This window comes from Aquarana catesbeiana, linkage group LG07, assembly GCF_042186555.1.
Source record: "Aquarana catesbeiana isolate 2022-GZ linkage group LG07, ASM4218655v1, whole genome shotgun sequence".
NCBI classification, from domain to species: Eukaryota; Metazoa; Chordata; class Amphibia; order Anura; family Ranidae; genus Aquarana; species Aquarana catesbeiana.
Window position 1 is genome coordinate 491,810 of NC_133330.1, and position 18,621 is coordinate 510,430.

General features: G+C 47.2%; 1 protein-coding gene across 2 annotated transcripts in view; it reads right to left on the reverse strand.

The window, feature by feature from the left end:
• Nucleotides 1-16,312, reverse strand: part of LMCD1 (LIM and cysteine rich domains 1) — a 66,466-nt gene extending 50,154 nt beyond the window's left edge. Inside the window, exons 1-2 of one of the 2 annotated variants that reach the window (XM_073591510.1) lie at nt 16,207-16,312; nt 11,215-11,314 (exon numbers count right to left, since the gene is read on the reverse strand). Coding sequence is in view for 1 of the 2 variants with exons in the window: in XM_073591509.1 (XP_073447610.1) it covers nt 16,207-16,227 (21 nt within the window). In the remaining variant the exon portion in view is untranslated. The remainder of the gene's footprint in view (nt 1-11,214; nt 11,315-16,206) is intronic. The other variant, XM_073591509.1, reaches the window with a different exon arrangement.
• Nucleotides 16,313-18,621: the final 2,309 nt, after the last annotated feature.

The window sequence follows — 18,621 nt, forward strand, 5'->3', positions numbered from 1 at the left end:
CTCTTCTATTGCCCCCATATAAGGGGTGACCCGTCTATATAAGGGGTGCTCTGTGTCTCTCTCTAATCTGGAAAGTCTGACTCGATTGGCAGAGAATGTTCCCGGGGTCGTCCATTGGGCAGCAATGTCACCTTCCATCTATTTTGGGCTGCTGTGAGGATGAGATCGGATTGGAGAGATAATCCCCCCACCTGTCCCTCCGGGGGGCCGCACGCCATTGTCACAGCACATTGTGTCAGGTGGAAGATATTTGGTCCCCCAGGAGCTGATGTGAGTCCAGGAAGCTACGACAGTTCCCCGGACCCCCCCATCATACATACTCCATGCAGCCCCATCCCCCCCACCAACATGGAAAATATAACTCCTTTCCCTTCCCAATACAAATTCCTCCACATTCCCGGCTTATCACCCAACATGTCCCGGGGGAGGGGAGGGTGAGTGACGAGCTGTGTGCACATCACAGCAAGGAATTGTGGGTTAGGATGCAGAGATGGGGGATTATGGGAGGGAAGTGCAATCAGTATATGATATGGGAGGTGTGTACAATCACCCCGCCCACACTGCTGATCTACACCCAGCCCTGGAGGGGGTGCTCCTCTATAAATGTATATCTGTTTGAAAATGATCCCACCAGGAATCCAGTGATCTCCTCACTTCCTGTAGTGACAATGTTGCCTCTGCTGCACTGAAATCCCAAACAGTGTTGTCAGCACTTCCTACCTCTCCACCGCTGGACTACAGAACACCTAATGAGAAGGATGGAGGAGGGGAAGGTGTTTGGAGGTCCAGCAGGAGGAAACTCAGGAAAGGCTAACAGAGACAACCAGTTCAGATGGAACCTGGGGGGGGGGGACTGAGGCCAGAGTGTCCATACCACCAACAATACAGAGCTGGTCAGCTGTTAGGGCACTGGCTGCTGAGCCAAACACTGTCATTGGTTGCTGGTGTACTATAATTACCAATGACACAGCCAGCCAGGATCTTAGCAACCAATGGCACACAGCCGCCATCATCTTAGCAACCAATGGCACACAGCCGCCATCATCTTAGCAACCAATGGCACACAGCCGCCATCATCTTAGCAACCAATGACACACAGCCAGCATCTTAGCAACCAATGACACACAGCCAGCCAGGATCTTAGCAACCAATGGCACACAGCCGCCATCATCTTAGCAACCAATGACACACAGCCGCCATCATCTTAGCAACCAATGACACACAGCCAGCATCTTAGCAACCAATGACACAGCCGCCAGCATCTTAGCAACCAATGACACACAGCCAGCCAGCATCTTAGCAACCAATGATACAGCTGCACAGTGTCATTGGTTGCTATGCCAGAGTCCTATCAACCAAAGAGGGGAGGCATTAAAAATTGTGTGGCATCTGGTGTATCCAGAGCCAAAAAAAGTCTGCCTGTGGCGGCAATGAGCCTGGGCACACCCCTGCTGGTTGGATCTTTACCGCATCAGAGGCCATGCTGCCCAGTAACTGCATTTAAAAACAAGGTGAAAGTTCAGTGAAATTTGGACGGATCGGAGGTTCTTTATAAATGGACCTTACAAATCTAGATTTACACACACATAACGTATAACCTGAAGGTGCAACAAGCAAGAAGCCATGAAAGCATCCGCAATAATGCACATCCAGTGTGCTGGGCCCTAAGCAGGCGAGTGATTTTATCTCAGCAGTTGTTGATCAGAAACGTTAAATGATTGCAGTGTGACGCAGACAACCACTAGGGGGCGGAGCTATAAATCTATATAATAATAGGAATCTGAGATCCAGGTAAGGAGACGCTCACTGAGCGCACACTGTGCTCGCCGGAGGACATAATTACTGAGATAATTAAAGAATTATCAGGCCGCTTCTCTCGATTGCGGGAGGCCGAATGCCCTTTGTGATCGCTTTCTTCTTCCTAATATGTAATCCATTCTTTTCTAATTTCTTATCTCCGCACCGCATCCTACTTATGTAGTCATTGGTGGGCGGCCTTGCAGGATCCGGCCTATGAAACGGCAGAGGAGCCGAAATGAAATAATAACAATGATTCGCAGCGCCGGTGTTATAATGGGATTATCCTCAGATTGCATTTCTTATTTTCCATCTGATAAGCTTTAATTAGCAGCAGATAGTCAGCCCGGGCGTCGGCGCCTCCGAGAGGAACTCATTCTACAAGATGTGAGCTCTCCGGCACACAGAGACATCGGAGACCAGAATAATTCCATCATTATATCCCATTATTCCTTATACTCCAATCTTACAGGGAGACGATCAATAGATAGATGTCCCTCTTATGTCTATTAGGGGCACAAGGTGACCAAGCAATTGGGACAGTGATATTTATCCATAATATCTACCAGGAAATATACAAAGACTATTCTTGCTTTATTTGATTCTGAACTCAACATGTTAATTGAAAGAGCTGATCATATTGGCCTCTGTACAATGTAGGAGACGGACAGTCTGCTACTGGGGCTCCTGCTATTGTGAGAAGGAGTTCTGTGTTTATATTTATGATAATGTGTATTGTGTCTTCTGAGCTAGAAGACGCCAAGACTGACCTGAAAGGTCAAACCTCTGAGTCACTGAGGCTGGATAAATGATTAGTTAATTAGCTCATGTTAATTTATGTTTCTGGTTACAGTTTTTTAGGGTAATAAGATTAGAAGGGGGGAACCTCCTTCTCAAGTGTATAAAAGTCTGTATTCTTGTTCCAATAAACAGGTCCAGCTTTGTAGCCAAACGAGTCCTGCCTAGTTCTTGGTTGTAATATGCGGCTATAGTAGCTAATATCTATATTCAGACTGGAGGAAGCGGTATATGACGGAAGCACTCAAGCGGAGTGTAGGAAGCAGTTCTGTTACAGATAGATAGGACACCCCCATGGTCGCTATGTTTGGAGGAGTCCACAAGGCCATGAAGAGAAGCCCATCAGCCCTACTGTGAAGCATGGCAGTGAACCTCTGCTGCGTTGGGGGATGGTGGAGTACTGCATCAGATATTTTAATCTAAATTGATGGCCAGATGATGAAAGGTATTAGCAGAAAATATTATAAAATATTGGAGGAAGTTTTGCATTTTTTGTCTGGAAAGCTGGGCATTGGGCACACTTGGACTTTCCAACACAAGTTACACAATTGTGATTAGAAACGCAGGGCCATGCTGACCATTCGGTGGGTGCAGAAGAAGACATCCCCGGAGGGGACCTCAAAATCTATTGACCTCAATATCATTGACTGAATGATGATAGGTGGGAGCTGTTTTACCTGCCAAAGGATTTGTATCTCTGTCCATGCAGTCCTGAGTTTTACACAGCTCTGTCCAGCAGTGAAGGAAATCTGATATTTTTCTGCTGCAATGCAGTAACACTTACAGGTCTTGCCCCTCCCCCGGCTGTGATTGGAGAAGCAGCAGACTGATGCTCTCTCTCATTCTGCTCTCCCCTCCTATCAGTGTGACCCTTGTTGGCACTGCAGCGGTACTGATTGGCTCCTTGTTCTACTTCTCCTTCCTCCAGTCTGAGCTCTGCTGTACAGGGACTGTATGACGCCGATACTGGGTCACATTCAGATACTCTCACTGCTGATTTATAACACATTGAAGGTTTTATTGAGGAAGATTGATCAGCTTTATGTTTTGTGATTTATATCTCCCCAGAGGTCTGTGAATTCTAATACAAACCAGAAATGTCACCCCCATAGTCTGCAAATGACAGGTACACTTTAATGGATCCTTTCCACCACCATCCTCCCATTCGGGGGGCACTTTTCATGTCTTTACATGGGGCATGATCTATAACCCCTACGGGAAGGGCTCCCCCAACAGGCAGGGCTCCCCCTACAGGAAAGGCTCCCCATGCAGGAAGGGCTCCCCCTGCAGGAAGGATTCTCCCTACAAGAAGGGCTCCCCCTAAAGGAAGGGCTCCCCCTGCAGGAAGGATTCTCCCTACAAGAAGGGCTCCCCCTACAGGAAGGGCTCCACCTACAGGAAGGATTCCCCTGAAGGAAGGGCGTTGGCTGTACATCTGTCATTATATAGAAGTCTGCAGACAGTAGAAATCCCCCGCCTGGCAGGATGAATGGATGAGCTGGCAGACGTCCAGCAGTGGAGCCAGGCAGTCATTAATATTCCCCTGAGATGGAAGAAGGCGGCGAGCTGCGGGGCAATCGGTGATTGGCACGACGTTTTGTTGAATTATTCGGAGCAGAGACAACTTATCACAGCGATGGAGGAAATACGAGCCAATAATATCTGGAGAAGAAGATTTTCTCCGGCAGGGAAGTTTCCGGAAAGTCCTGGGGCCCTCCCAATATCAGGGGAAGGGTGAAACTCCCATTGGTGAGGGGTCACACCAGGTGACCCCCCCCACCTTGACAATGGCCAGGACTTCTCAGAATAATCCAGAGCTTTACATATAATAACTTCCCTCTATAGACCTCCAGAGACAGAGATCTGGGGGGATTATCGACAAATGCTGGTGACATTCGTCCAACAAATGTTTTAGCAATAGAGCTCATAGAATCCGAATGTCGCAATTCAAAATAATGATTACTAATAAACTGGAATCTTGCGATCAATGTTGTATGTCATATATACTGTATACAGTGATGGGTTACCCCCCCAGCCTGACTGTCCCTGGCCCCGCCCCTTTCAATAATTGGATTTCCATTAGTTCAATCATAGAGGCTCAGCATCACATGTGAGCGTTACCTATGCAAATACAGTCTGCCTAGGAATGCCCACTCTTCCAGACTGACACCCGCCCATCAAGGTGTTTTGATATTGGCATAAATCCTCTTGAGAGGAGTACTGAGGCCGGGGGCTGGGATGTTTTCAGGAAGCTATGTACAGCCCTCTGCTGGCTCCTCCCACCAGCCATGATCTGCCTGCACTGCATAGAGAGAAGTACAGAGACCCAGTGATGACATCAGGTCATAAGATATGTAATGAAAATGGAAATGTTTTATTTAAAAAAAAATATTGGTATGTTGATATCTTTTGGTTGTTATGTATGAGTATTTTTCTGCGCAGTTCCTCTTTTTACACTGCGGTTATTTATTCAGTTCTGCGCCTTCTCCGGCATTCTGAGAAATAAAAACTGAATTTTTGCTTGAAATTTAAGTCAGCCGTGCCGACCGCAGATTGATTCCTCCGAGGTGCCTGGAGGGGGCGAGTTCTCGAAGTTCACAGCTCTGCATTTTATAGATTGTTCTGTGCAGTTTTAGTACGGCTCCTTCTCCTCCTTTATCTTCTCCTCCTTCTCCATCTCCTTCTCTCCCTTCTCCATCTCCTTCTCCTCCTTTATCTTCTCCTCCTTCTCCATCTCCTTCTCTTCCATCTCCTTCTCTCCCTTCTCCATCTCCTTCTCCTCCTTTATCTTCTCCTCCTCTATCTTCTCCTCCTTCATCTCCTTCTCTCCCTTCTCCATCTCCTTCTTCATCTCCTCCTTTATCTTCTCCTCCTTCTCCTCCTCTATCTTCTCCTCCTTCATCTCCTTCTCTTCCTTCTCCATCTCCTTCTTCATCTCCTCCTCTATCTTCTCCTCCTTCTCCTCCTTTATCTTCTCCTCCTTCTCCATCTCCTTCTCTTCCTTCTCCATCTCCTTCTCCTCCTTCTCCATCTCTTTCTCCATCTCCTCCTCCATCTTCTCCTCCTTCATCTCCTTCTCTTCCTTCTCCATCTCTTTCTCCTCCTCTATCTTCTCCTCCTCGATCTTGTCCTCCTCTATCTTCTCCTCATTCTCCTTCTCCTCCTTTATCTTCTCCATCTTCTTCTCCATCTCCTTCTCCATCTCCTCCTCTATCTTCTCCTCCTTCATCTCCTTCTCTTCCTTCTCCATCTCTTTCTCCTCCTTTATCTTCTCCTCCTTCTCCATCTCCTTCTCCTCCTCTATCTTCTCCTCCTCTATTTTTCCTCGTTCTCCTTCTCCTCCTTTATCTTCCCCTTCTCCTTCTCCTCCTCCTTCATCTTCTTTTCCTCCTCTATATACTCCTCCTTCTTCTCCTCTATCTTCTCCTCCTCTATCTTCTCCTTCTCCATCTCCTTCTCCTCCTTCTCCATCTTCTTTTCCTCCTCCATATTCTCCTCCTTCTCCTCTGACTTCTCCTCCACCTCTATCTTCCCCTCCTCTATCTTCTCCTTCTTCTCCATCTCATTTTCCTCCTTCTCCTCTATCTTCTCTTCCTTCTCCATCTCCTTTTCCTTCTTCTCCTTCTCCTCCATCTCCTTCTCACTCCCTTCCTTCTCCATCTCCTCCTTTTTCTCCTCCTTTTTTCCTTTCCCTTTTTTTCTCCTTTCCTTCTTCTTTTCTTTCTCCCTCTTCTCCTTCTCCTCCTACCTTTTCTTCTCTTTATTCTTTCTCCCCCCCTTGACACACCACACTGCTTTGTAAATAGGAATATGGGGGGAGGGGGAGGCTTTGCTGCCACCCTAATTGTTGGAAGGTGTGTGGCCCAGTCTGGTAGGAGATTCTTGCCTTTCAAGTCCCATGAGAAGACCCCTCCCCCACTGAGTGGTCATTTTTACAAATGTCGGCCATGTTGGTGCCCAGTCACCCACCTCCGTCCTTCATCAGCAATTTGTTATGAACCTCAAAATATGGCAGAAAAAAAAAACTTTGCCCCCCAATAGACATCATTGGGGTTTGGCGCTCAGTTCTGGACTTGCGGTCCTCCAGCTCAGATGTCTGGACCTCCCGCTGACCGAACTCGAGAAGATTCACTCATCCCTACTTCTAGATTTGCCCCATAATTCATAAAGTAGGAATGGGGGTTTAACCCCTCCCCCACCCCAAGAGTGTCCACTCCTTACCCCCTCCCTCTTCCTGCACATGGTCAGTTTTTGCTCCTCCCCCTTTCCACTATTGCCCAATAGGAATGAGCAGAATTTGGGGGTAAATTGATATTATTAGAATGTAAGAGATTGTTGTGTTGGTGGAAATGTCGATCGCCGAGCTGCTCAGGTAATCGATCCTCCATAGGAGGTGGGTTCTGTGTGCTGCGTTACCATGGACCTCTATGTAACGTGCGCTCTGAGGACAGCGCCAAATATATTTAAACACACCAAACATAAAGTGTATGAAAGCCTCTAAATGGTCGGTGTGATTTATGAATTGGTTCTGTGTGTGGAGTCCAGAGAGATGGGGGGATGGGAGGCTCCCAATTCTGCATCTGGAACCAATTCCTCCATAATTACACTACAAGGGGGGAGGGGGGGTCCTCCATCCTGCAGGTCGGCCGCCTCCTTCTCCTGGCAGACAGAATACAGCCGTCCTGTACAGCGATTAATTCCGTCATCAACCCCCCAAATTCATTCCGTCCCCCAAATTCCATCACCACGTCCAATCCATTCCTGAACTCACTACCTAAAGCTGAACTCCGGGCAAAAAAAACCTTCATTTCTATCTATTCCTCAATAAACACAAAGGATAGAAATCCGCTCTCTGTGCTCCAAACCCAGATATTACCTCATAAAAGTAGCTGTGACATCATCACTGTGCTGTATATAGCCTGTGCAGAGAGCAGAGCTGAGGGAGGGACCCTGCAGGCTCCACCCACTACAGGAGGGGGCGGAGATGAGACCAGTCCCCCTGCACAATGAGAGAGAGCAGAGCTGTGGGAGGGACCCTGCAGGCTCCACCCACTACAGGAGGTCGCGGAGATGAGACCAGTCCCCCTGCACAATGAAAGAGAGCAGAGCTGAGGGAGGGACCCTGCAGGCTCCACCCACTACAGGAGGGGGCGGAGACAAGGCCAGTTTCCCTGCACAAGCAGAGAGAGCAGAACTGTGGGAGGAGCCCAGCAGGTTCCACCCACTACAGGAGGGGGCAGGGACAAGATCAGCCCCCTGCACAAGCAGAGAGAGCAGAGCTGTGGGAGGGACCCTGCAGGCTCCACCCACTACAGGAGGGGGCGGAGATGAGACCAGTTTCCCTGCACAAGCAGAGAGAGCAGAACTGTGGGAGGAGCCCAGCAGGTTCCACCCACTACAGGAGGGGGCGGAAACAAGATCACCCCCTGCACAAGGAGAGAGGGCAGAGCTGTGGGAGGGACCCTGCAGGCTCCACCCACTACAGGAGGGGGCGGAGATGAGACCAGTCCCCCTGCACAAGGAGAGAGGACAGCAGTGGGCGGTCTTTATTACAGTAAGTCTCACACTGGATTCCTGCACAGATCTGGAGAAGATTCTGGAAGTCACATGACGATGGATTTATTACCCCGGAGATGAGATATAAAGGGGCGCTCCTGCCATGCGTTAGCGCACTAAACCTGTTGAGCAGCCCAGAGATGCGTCTTCTTATCTCCTAACTGAACACAACCAACCCCTCTGCTCAGAACTCCCCCTACATGGAGGGCATGTCTGTAAACAGAGGGCATGTCTGTACATGGGGGGTGTGTCTGTACATGGGGGGCGTGTCTCTACATGGAGGGGGTGTCTCTACATGGAGGGGGTGTCTGTACGTGGGGGGTGTCTCTACATGGAGGGTGTGTCTCTACATGGAGGGTGTGTCTCTACATGGGGGGCGTGTCTCTACATGGGGGGCGTGTCTCTACATGGAGGGGGTGTCTCTACATGGTGGGGAGTGTCTCTACATGGAGGGCATGTCTCTACATGGAGGGCATGTCTCTACATGGAGGGCGTGTCTCTACATGGGGGCGTGTCTCTACATGGAGGGCGTGTCTCTACATGGGGGGCGTGTCTCTACATGGAGGGCGTGTCTCTACATGGGGGGCGTGTCTCTACATGGAGAGGGTGTCTGTACATGGAGAGGGTGTCTCTACATGGGGGGCGTGTCTGTACATGGAGGGTGTCTCTACATGGAGGGTGTCTCTACATGGGGAGGGTGTCTCTACATGGAGGGTGTCTCTACATGGGGAGGGTGTCTGTACATGGGGAGGGTGTCTCTACATGGGGAGGGTGTCTCTACATGGGGAGGGTGTCTCTACATGGGGAGGGTGTCTCTACATGGGGAGGGTGTCTCTACATGGGGGGCGTGTCTGTACATGGAGGGTGTCTCTACATGGGGAGGGTGTCTGTACATGGGGAGGGTGTCTCTACATGGGGAGGGTGTCTCTACATGGGGAGGGTGTCTCTACATGGGGAGGGTGTCTCTACATGGGGAGGGTGTCTCTACATGGGGAGGGTGTCTCTACATGGGGGGGTGTCTCTGCATGGGGAGGGTGTCTCTACATGGGGAGGGTGTCTCTACATGGGGAGGGTGTCTCTACATGGAGGGGGTGTCTCTACATGGAGGGGGTGTCTCTACATGGGGAGGGTGTCTCTACATGGGGAGGGTGTCTCTACATGGGGAGGGTGTCTCTACATGGGGAGGGTGTCTCTACATGGGGAGGGTGTCTCTACATGGGGAAGGTGTCTCTACATGGAGGGGGTGTCTCTACATGGGGGGGGTGTCTCTACATGGGGAGGGTGTCTCTACATGGAGGGGGTGTCTCTACATGGAGGGGGTGTCTCTACATGGGGAGGGTGTCTCTACATGGGGGTGGTGTCTCTACATGGGGGTGGTGTCTCTACATGGGGGTGGTGTCTCTACATGGGGGTGGTGTCTCTACATGGGGAGGGTGTCTCTACATGGGGAGGGTGTCTCTACATGGGGAGGGTGTCTCTACATGGGGAGGGTGTCTCTACATGGGGAGGGTGTCTCTACATGGGGAGGGTGTCTCTACATGGAGGGGGTGTCTCTACATGGAGGGGGTGTCTCTACATGGAGGGGGTGTCTCTACATGGAGGGGGTGTCTCTACATGGGGAGGGTGTCTCTACATGGGGAGGGTGTCTCTACATGGGGGGGGTGTCTCTACATGGGGGGGGTGTCTCTACATGGGGGGGGTGTCTCTACATGGGGGGGGTGTCTCTACATGGGGAGGGTGTCTCTACATAAAGGGGGTGTCTCTACATGGGGAGGGTGTCTCTACATAAAGGGGGTGTCTCTACATGGGGAGGGTGTCTCTACATGGAGGGGGTGTCTCTACATGGAGGGGGTGGCTCTACATGGGGAGGGTGTCTCTACATGGGGAGGGTGTCTCTACATGGGGAGGGTGTCTCTACATTGGGGGTGTCTCTATATGGAGGGTGCAGTTCCCTGGTGCCGTTTGTTCGCCCCTCACCCACAGACTATGCAGCAGATCCGGTTTGTCCACATATTTGCCGTCTCCGTCTGTCAGGAGGATCTCGGAGTGGCTTGCTGCGTTCCCCCTGTGGAATCTCCAATAAAGACGATATTCATATATTGCGGTCTCTGTAGGATCACAGCGCGCTGCATTCCCCAAAAAATCTGACTTCTATGGCAACGCATGGAAAACACAATCTGCATTTTATTGATTTTTTTTTCATGTATTTCCCGCGTGTCTTCAGTAGGAAACACATGTAAAATCGCATCTCACATTGCATTATATTGTAACGCTTTGCAGTAAAAATGCATCAAATGCACCTTTCCTGGTCCCCTGAGGAGGGGGGAGGGGTATATTGGCCTCGGAAACGCGTTGTGGTCTTGTATAGTCCATATTTTCTCAATGGCCCCCAGCCTGAGGGCTTCACACCAGGAGGTGCGTCTCAGCGTTTTCTCACGTGTTGTGTCATTTATGGGATGCTCTGCACTCAAAAAAACACACAAAAGAGGCTGAATCCAATATTATACTCCATCCCCCGCTCTGCTTCCATTATAACAGCAAGAAATAAAAAACATTCCCAGCTTCTCTCACCCCCCCATCAATCTGTCCTCATAGGGGGGTTGGTGCACACCAGCTGAAAGCAGATACAAGGCTTGCAGTGGGAGTGTTTGGTGATGGGAGGGAGGGGGAGGTTCTTAGGTGGGGGAAGGGAGGGGTGGGCCTCTCCAGTATTGATCACTGAGAAAGTTTTCATATTGATAACATTTTGGCACTAAAAAACTTTGACGCTGGAGCTTCTGTCCAGCAAGGTTTGTATTGGGACGATTAGTGTGCGCAGAAACGATCGGAATGTGGAATATGAAAAGAATTTATAAATGATAAAACAGAAGAAGAATCGTCCCGCCTGAGAGGAAGTGTCCAAGAAATCCGCAAATACAACAAGAAAAGGGGGATTCAGGGGGTCTTCCTGTAGTGACATATCTATAGAAGGTATACAAAAGTCATCTACAATGTATCAACTTTTATTATACAAAGCTGAAAACATTTACCGATCCCAGAAATAAGACGAGTGTAAGGACTTACTGTAAAGTGTAGAGGTCCAATCACGCGTTTCGCGGTTAAATCCCGCTTCTTCAGATCGCCGTAATCACTGATAACAGATTATATAGAAGATCTTTGAGTTCTAAAAAGATATCAATATGAAAATATCAATCTATGAATAGGTATTGATTACTACATTACAGCTTCTCTCATAACAAAAACCCTCCCCTCTGAGAAGGAAAAAAAACAAAACAAAACAACAAACGAAAAACAAAACAACAAACAAAAAACAAAACAAAACAAAAAACAAAAAACAAAAAACAAAACAAAACACAAAACAAAAAACAAAACAACAAACAAAACAAAACAAAAAACAAAACAACAAACAAAAAACATGCTTTTATTTTGTTTTTTGTTTGTTTTGTTTGTTTTTTCCTTCTCAGAGGGGAGGGTTTTTGTTATGAGATAATTGTGATGTACTAATCAATACTGTGATGTACTAATCAATACTGTGATGGGAGTCCCTTCAATAAACAGTTCCATGATTTGGAAGTGAGCGAGTCTCGCCGGGTTCTTACACAATATGTGGCTGTAATATCTGATATGTGAAGTTTCCAGACTGGAGGAAGCGGAATGTGGGATCTTCTGTTACAAATACCTATTTATAGATTGATATTTTCATATTGATATATTTTTAGAACTCAGAGATCTGATAGATAATCCGCTATCAGTGATTACGCCAATCTGAAGAAGCATTTAACCACGAAACGCGTTATTGGACCTCTACACTTTACAGTAACTCCTTACACTCGTCATGTTTCTGTATTAGGAACTTTATATATTTTAGCTTTCTATAAAAATATGATACATTGTAGATGACTTTTTTGTGTATCTTCTATAGAAATGACACTACAGGAAGACCACCCTGAATACCCCAATACTCCCTTTTCTTGTATTTTCTTTACCTGTGGGGTGGGGACCTCCCGGCATGGATAATATTTGACCCCCACTGTTGCTTAGACACCCCCCAATATTTCTGTGTCCATGAAGTGTCCCCTCACAGGAGACACGGCGTGTTTCAGGAAATAATGGAACGTTCTAGAAGATTCCCCAACAATGAGAATGTGGTCAAGTCTGGAGTGTCCTCAGCAGATACAGAACTCCTCCAGAGCCCCCATGATGTTTCCCTTCCCCCCTCAACTCTGGAAGATTTACCCCCCAACATGACAAGGACATCTTTTGCTATTCAGCATTGCACTACTTTATCTGGTAATTGTGCGGTCATGCAACACTGTACCCAGAGGACATTTATATCATTTTTTTATTATTTACATTTTTTTTACAAAAATAAAAAACTTTTTGGTGGTATATGATCATCACCGAAATGTGTATTTGTTATTTTTTGAGGGTTTATATATACAAAAATAAACACACACAACAATATTTTCTACTTTCTGCTATAAAACAGGCAATAAAATCAAATTTCTTCATAAATTTAGCACAAATGTATTCTGCTCCATGTCTTTGGTAAAAGGCAATTTGTTTTGTGTGAAAGTTATAGCGCCTACAAACTATGAGATATAGAACTGAAAATCGATCAATCCTGATGTACTGACGGCCAATCTCATTTCTTGAGGCCCAAAAATGCCAGGAAAGTACAAATACCCCCCAAATCACCCCCCAGTACAAATACCCCCCAAATCACCCCCCAGTACAAATACCCTCAAATCACCCCCAGTACAAATACCCCCCAAATCACCCCCCAGTACAAATACCCCCAAATCACCCCCCACTACAAATACCCCCCAAATCACCCCCCACTACAAATACCCTCAAATCACCCCCCAGTACAAATACCCCTCAAATCACCCCCCAGTACAAATACCCCTCAAATCACCCCCCAGTACAAATACCCCCCAAATCACCCCCCAGTACAAATACCCCCCAAATCACCCCCCAGTACAAATACCCCCCAAATCACCCCCCCAGTACAAATACCCACCAAATCACCCCCCAGTACAAATACCGACCAAATCACGCCCCAGTACAAATACCCCCCCAAATCACCCCCCCCAGTACAAATACCCCCCAAATCACCCCCCAGTACAAATACCCCCCAAATCACCCCCCCCAGTACAAATACCCCAAATCACCCTCCAGTACAAATACCCCCCAAATCACCCCCCCCAGTACAAATACCCACCAAATCATCCCCCAGTACAAATACCCCCCAAATCACGCCCCAGTACAAATACCCCCCAAATCACCCCCCCAGTACAAATGCCCCCCAAATCACCCCCCAGTACAAATACCCACCAAATCACCCCCCTGTACAAATACCCTCCAAATCACCCCTTTTGATAAGTAGACAGTCTGGGGTATTTAGTAAGAGGCATGAGGAGTTATCTTTTCATATGACTAATGTGTTGGTGATCAGGGATATGGACTGGTGACAGTATGGTAACCATAGTAACACTGTGCTATTCTGGGGGGGGGGTGTTACACTTTCATTGCTGTTACAGTGACGATTAATGATATGAACTGTCAGGAATGGGTTTCAACCATAATAGCCGTGATTACTGTTGTGTGCTGTGATTGGCCCAGGTACCATGTGATAGCTGTGGGCCAATCACAGCATCACTATAGAAATCACAGCTCTTATGGATGAAATCCATTCATATCAGCTTTGCTGACATTGTGATCATGGGAAGTGAATTCCAGGGATTTGGTGACAATTCTGCTTCACAAATTAGTATTAAATAAAAGTTCGAATTGGAAACATTTTCTCTTTAAATTCATCATCATTGTATCCAATGTACAGAGAGACAAACACCGAACACATCCCAGGAGCAAGAGCTGACAATCACATCACAGAGCCTCACTTCCGGCAGTATTCATTATAGAATACAGATTGCAGGAAGACTTCCCACTCAACTTACAGGAGCTCCACCCAACCGGAGTCACCCCAGATGCACAGAACTCCACAGGATCCCCTAGAAGGAATTCAGGGTTTCCAGAGCAATAAGAAATTCATGTCTTTTACCATACCTGGTACCACTGACCACCAATGTGAGGAACATTCTTCTCACTGACCACCAATGTGAGGAACATTCTTCTCACTGACCACCAATGTGAGGAACATTCTTCTCACTGACCACCAATGTGAGGAACATTCTTCTCACTGATCACCAATGTGAGGAACATTCTTCTCACTGACCACCAATGTGAGGAACATTCTTCTCACTGATCACCAATGTAAGGAACGTTCTTCTCACTGATCACCAATGTAAGGAACATTCTTCTCACTGACCACCAATGTGAGGAACATTCTTCTCACTGACCACCAATGTGAGGAACATTCTTCTCACTGACCACCAATGTGAGGAACATTCTTCTCACTGATCACCAATGTAAGGAACATTCTTCTCACTGATCCCCAATGTAAGGAACATTCTTCTCACTGATCCCCAATGTAAGGAACATTCTTCTCACTGATCACCAATGTAAGGAACATTCTTCTCACTGATCACCAATGTAAGGGACATTCTTCTCACTGATCACCAATGTAAGGAACATTCTTCTTACTGATCACCAATGTAAGGAACATTCTTCCCACTGATCACCAATGTAAGGAACATTCTTCTCACTGATCACCAATGTAAGGAACATTCTTCTCACTGATCACCAATGTAAGGAACATTCTTCTCACTGATCACCAATGTAAGGAACTTTCTTCTCACTGATCACCAATGTAAGGAACATTCTTCTCACTGATCACCAATGTAAGGAACATTCTTCTCACTGATCACCAATGTAAGGAACATTCTTCTCACTGATCACCAATGTAAGGGACATTCTTCTCACTGATCACCAATGTAAGGAACATTCTTCTCAGTGATCACCAATGTAAGGAACATTCTTCTCACTGATCACCAATGTAAGGAACATTCTTCTCACTGATCATCAATGTAAGGAACATTCTTCTCACTGATCACCAATGTAAGGAGCATTCTTCTCACTGATCACCAATGTAAGGAGCATTCTTCTCACTGATCACCAATGTAAGGAACATTCTTCTCACTGATCACCAATGTAAGGAACATTCTTCTCACTGATCACCAATGTAAGGAACATTCTTCTCACTGATCACCAATGTAAGGAACATTCTTCCCACTGATCACCAATGTAAGGAACATTCTTCCCACTGATCACCAATGTAAGGAACATTCTTCCCACTGATCACCAATGTAAGGAACATTCTTCTCACTGATCACCAATGTAAGGAACATTCTTCCCACTGATCACCAATGTAAGGAACATTCTTCTCACTGATCACCAATGTAAGGAACATTCTTCTCACTGATCACCAATGTAAGGAACATTCTTCTCACTGATCACCAATGTAAGGAACGTTCTTCTCACTGATCACCAATGTAAGGAACATTCTTCTCACTGATCACCAATGTAAGGAACATTCTTCCCACTGATCACCAATGTAAGGAACATTCTTCCCTCCGATCACCAATGTAAAGAACATTCTTCTCACTGATCACCAATGTAAGGAACATTCTTCCCACTGATCACCAATGTGAGGGAATAGTTTCATTTCAGTGTCGGTCTTTCATTATTATCTATATTAGTTCATTACCAATAACTGATTCTCATACACAGTTGGGGTGATATATGGAAAGTTCTTCACATTTAGAACCGTCATCTTCATCCTTATCACAGTGACTGTGCTCAGCACTTCCATTGGGCAGCGCTGGGGTCAGACACTCCTTGCATGGAGTTTGCATGTTTCCTCAGGGTACTCTGGTCTCCTTCCACACCCCAAAGACATGCTGGAAGATTAATTGGCTCCTGTCTAAATTGTCCCCAGTATGTGAGTTAGGGATCTTAGATTGTAAGCTCCTGGGGACAGGGACTGATGTGAATGTACAATATATATGTAAATTGTCAGCACTATATAAATACCTGTAATAAAAAACCCCTCCCCCTCATCAGAGGATATAAGGAAGGAAGGTCCGGACTTACCTTCTGCATGCTCAGCTCCATCCCAGGGATTCTTCTCCTCGCTCTCCTCCGATCCTGACTGAGCTCCTCTCTCACCTCCTCACTATAAGAATGAGCCGAGAACTCTGCCAGCCAATCCCTGGCCAGGAGAACTTCCAGCCAATCAGGGAGTGGCAGCAGGGAACACCCAGCCGGGTGAGTGAGCTGAGTCAAGGAATGATTCACACTCCGGATTTCATTTCCTCCATTATTTCTACTTCTTCCTTTAAAGGAATTGGAATGGAGAACTGATCTCTGCAGGTGACCCGGCTAATGCATGGCCTGTGGCCCCAAGGGGCCCCTGAGGAGTGCTGGACCCCCAATGATTCCCAGAGACACTTTGTATGTCATTGTCACCTCAGATCCACCCACGGGACGCCGTCTGCTGCGATATGTCTACATTCACCCCAAGAGCTTACAATCCAACCTCCCGATATCTACAGCCATTCACCCCAAGAACTTACAATCCAACCTCCCGATATCTACAGACATTCACCCCAAGAGCTTACAATCCAACCTCCCGATATCTACAGACATTCACCCCAAGAGCTTACAATCCAACCTCCCGATAGCTACAGCCATTCACCCCAAGAGCTTACAATCCAACCTCCTGATATCTACAGCCATTCACCCCAAGACCTTACAATCCAACCTCCCGATAGCTACAGCCATTCACCCCAAGAGCTTACAATCCAACCTCCCGATATCTACAGCCATTCACCCCAAGAGCTTACAATCCAACCTCCCGATATCTACAGCCATTCACCCCAAGAGCTTACAATCCAACCTCCCGATATCTACAGCCATTCACCCCAAGAGCTTACAATCCAACCTCCCGATATCTACAGCCATTCACCCCAAGAGCTTACAATCCAACCTCCCGATATCTACAGCCATTCACCCCAAGAGCTTGCAATCCAACCTCCCGATATCTACAGCCATTCACCCCAAGAGCTTGCAATCCAACCTCCCGATATCTACAGCCATTCACCCCAAGAGCTTGCAATCCAACCTCCCGATATCTACAGCCATTCACCCCAAGAGCTTGCAATCCAACCTCCCGATATCTACAGCCATTCACCCCAAGAGCTTACAATCCAACCTCCCGATATCTACAGCCATTCACCCCAAGAGCTTACAATCCAACCTCCCGATATCTACAGCCATTCACCCCAAGAGCTTACAATCCAACCTCCCGATATCTACAGCCATTCACCCCAAGAGCTTACAATCCAACCTCCCGATATCTACAGCCATTCACCCCAAGAGCTTACAATCCAACCTCCCGATAGCTACAGCCATTCACCCCAAGAGCTTACAATACAACCTCCCTCTATCTACAGGCATTCACCCCAAGAGCTTACAATCCAACCTACTGATATCTACAGAAATTCACCCCAAGAGCTTACAATCCAACCTCCCCCGATCTACAGACATTCACCCCAAGAACTTACAATCCAACCTCCCGATATCTACAGGCATTCACCCCAAGAGCTTACAATTCAACCGCCCGATATCTATAGACATTCACCCCAAGAGCTTACAATCCATCCTCCCTCTATCTACAGACATTCACCCCAAGAGCTTACAATCCAACCTCCACCGATCTACAGACATTCACCCCAAGAGCTTACAATCCAACCTACCGATATCTACAGACATTCACCCCAAGAGCTTACAATCCAACCTATCGATATCTGATGCATGAGAGGTCACTGTAATGTGCGCGTTACTGCGGAGTGATGGCACCCTCACAGTGTATTACCTCCTGTATATCTGTTCCATTTCCCCATTTACAGAACCGACTCCCAACAATCCATCTGTTGGTGTCAGCTCACCAGCTCTATAGCCAGGAAAAATCTCACAGAGATGGGGATGGGCAGCTCTCTGCCATCATTAACCCCATCTGTGCTGTGCAGGAAGATCTTCATTATCAGCTGTCACTCCATGTGATCACTGTCTGTCCTAACAAAGGGTTAAAGGTGTCTGTTTCTGAAACAGAGAAAAGCTGAGATCCTGATGCTCACAGGTGATGTCTCAGGTGTATATAAAGGTGAGATGAAGCGAGGAGAACATGTTCTTCTCTTCTCATCACAGGATGCATCCTTCCATCATTGAAATGATCGGTTTATAAAGCGGAGATGTGGATTGGAGAACACGTTCTTCTCTTCTCTTATGAAGCGGAGATGAGGAGTGGAGATCATCTTCTCTTCTCATCACAGGATGCATCCCTCCGTCATTGAGATGATTTGTTTATGAAGGTGAGATGAGGAGAGGAGAACATGTTCTTCTCTTCTCATCACAGGGCGCGTCTTTCTATCATTGAGATGGCCGGTTTATGAAGGTGAGATGAGGAGAGGAGAACATCTTCTTCTCTTCTCATCACAGGACGCGTCC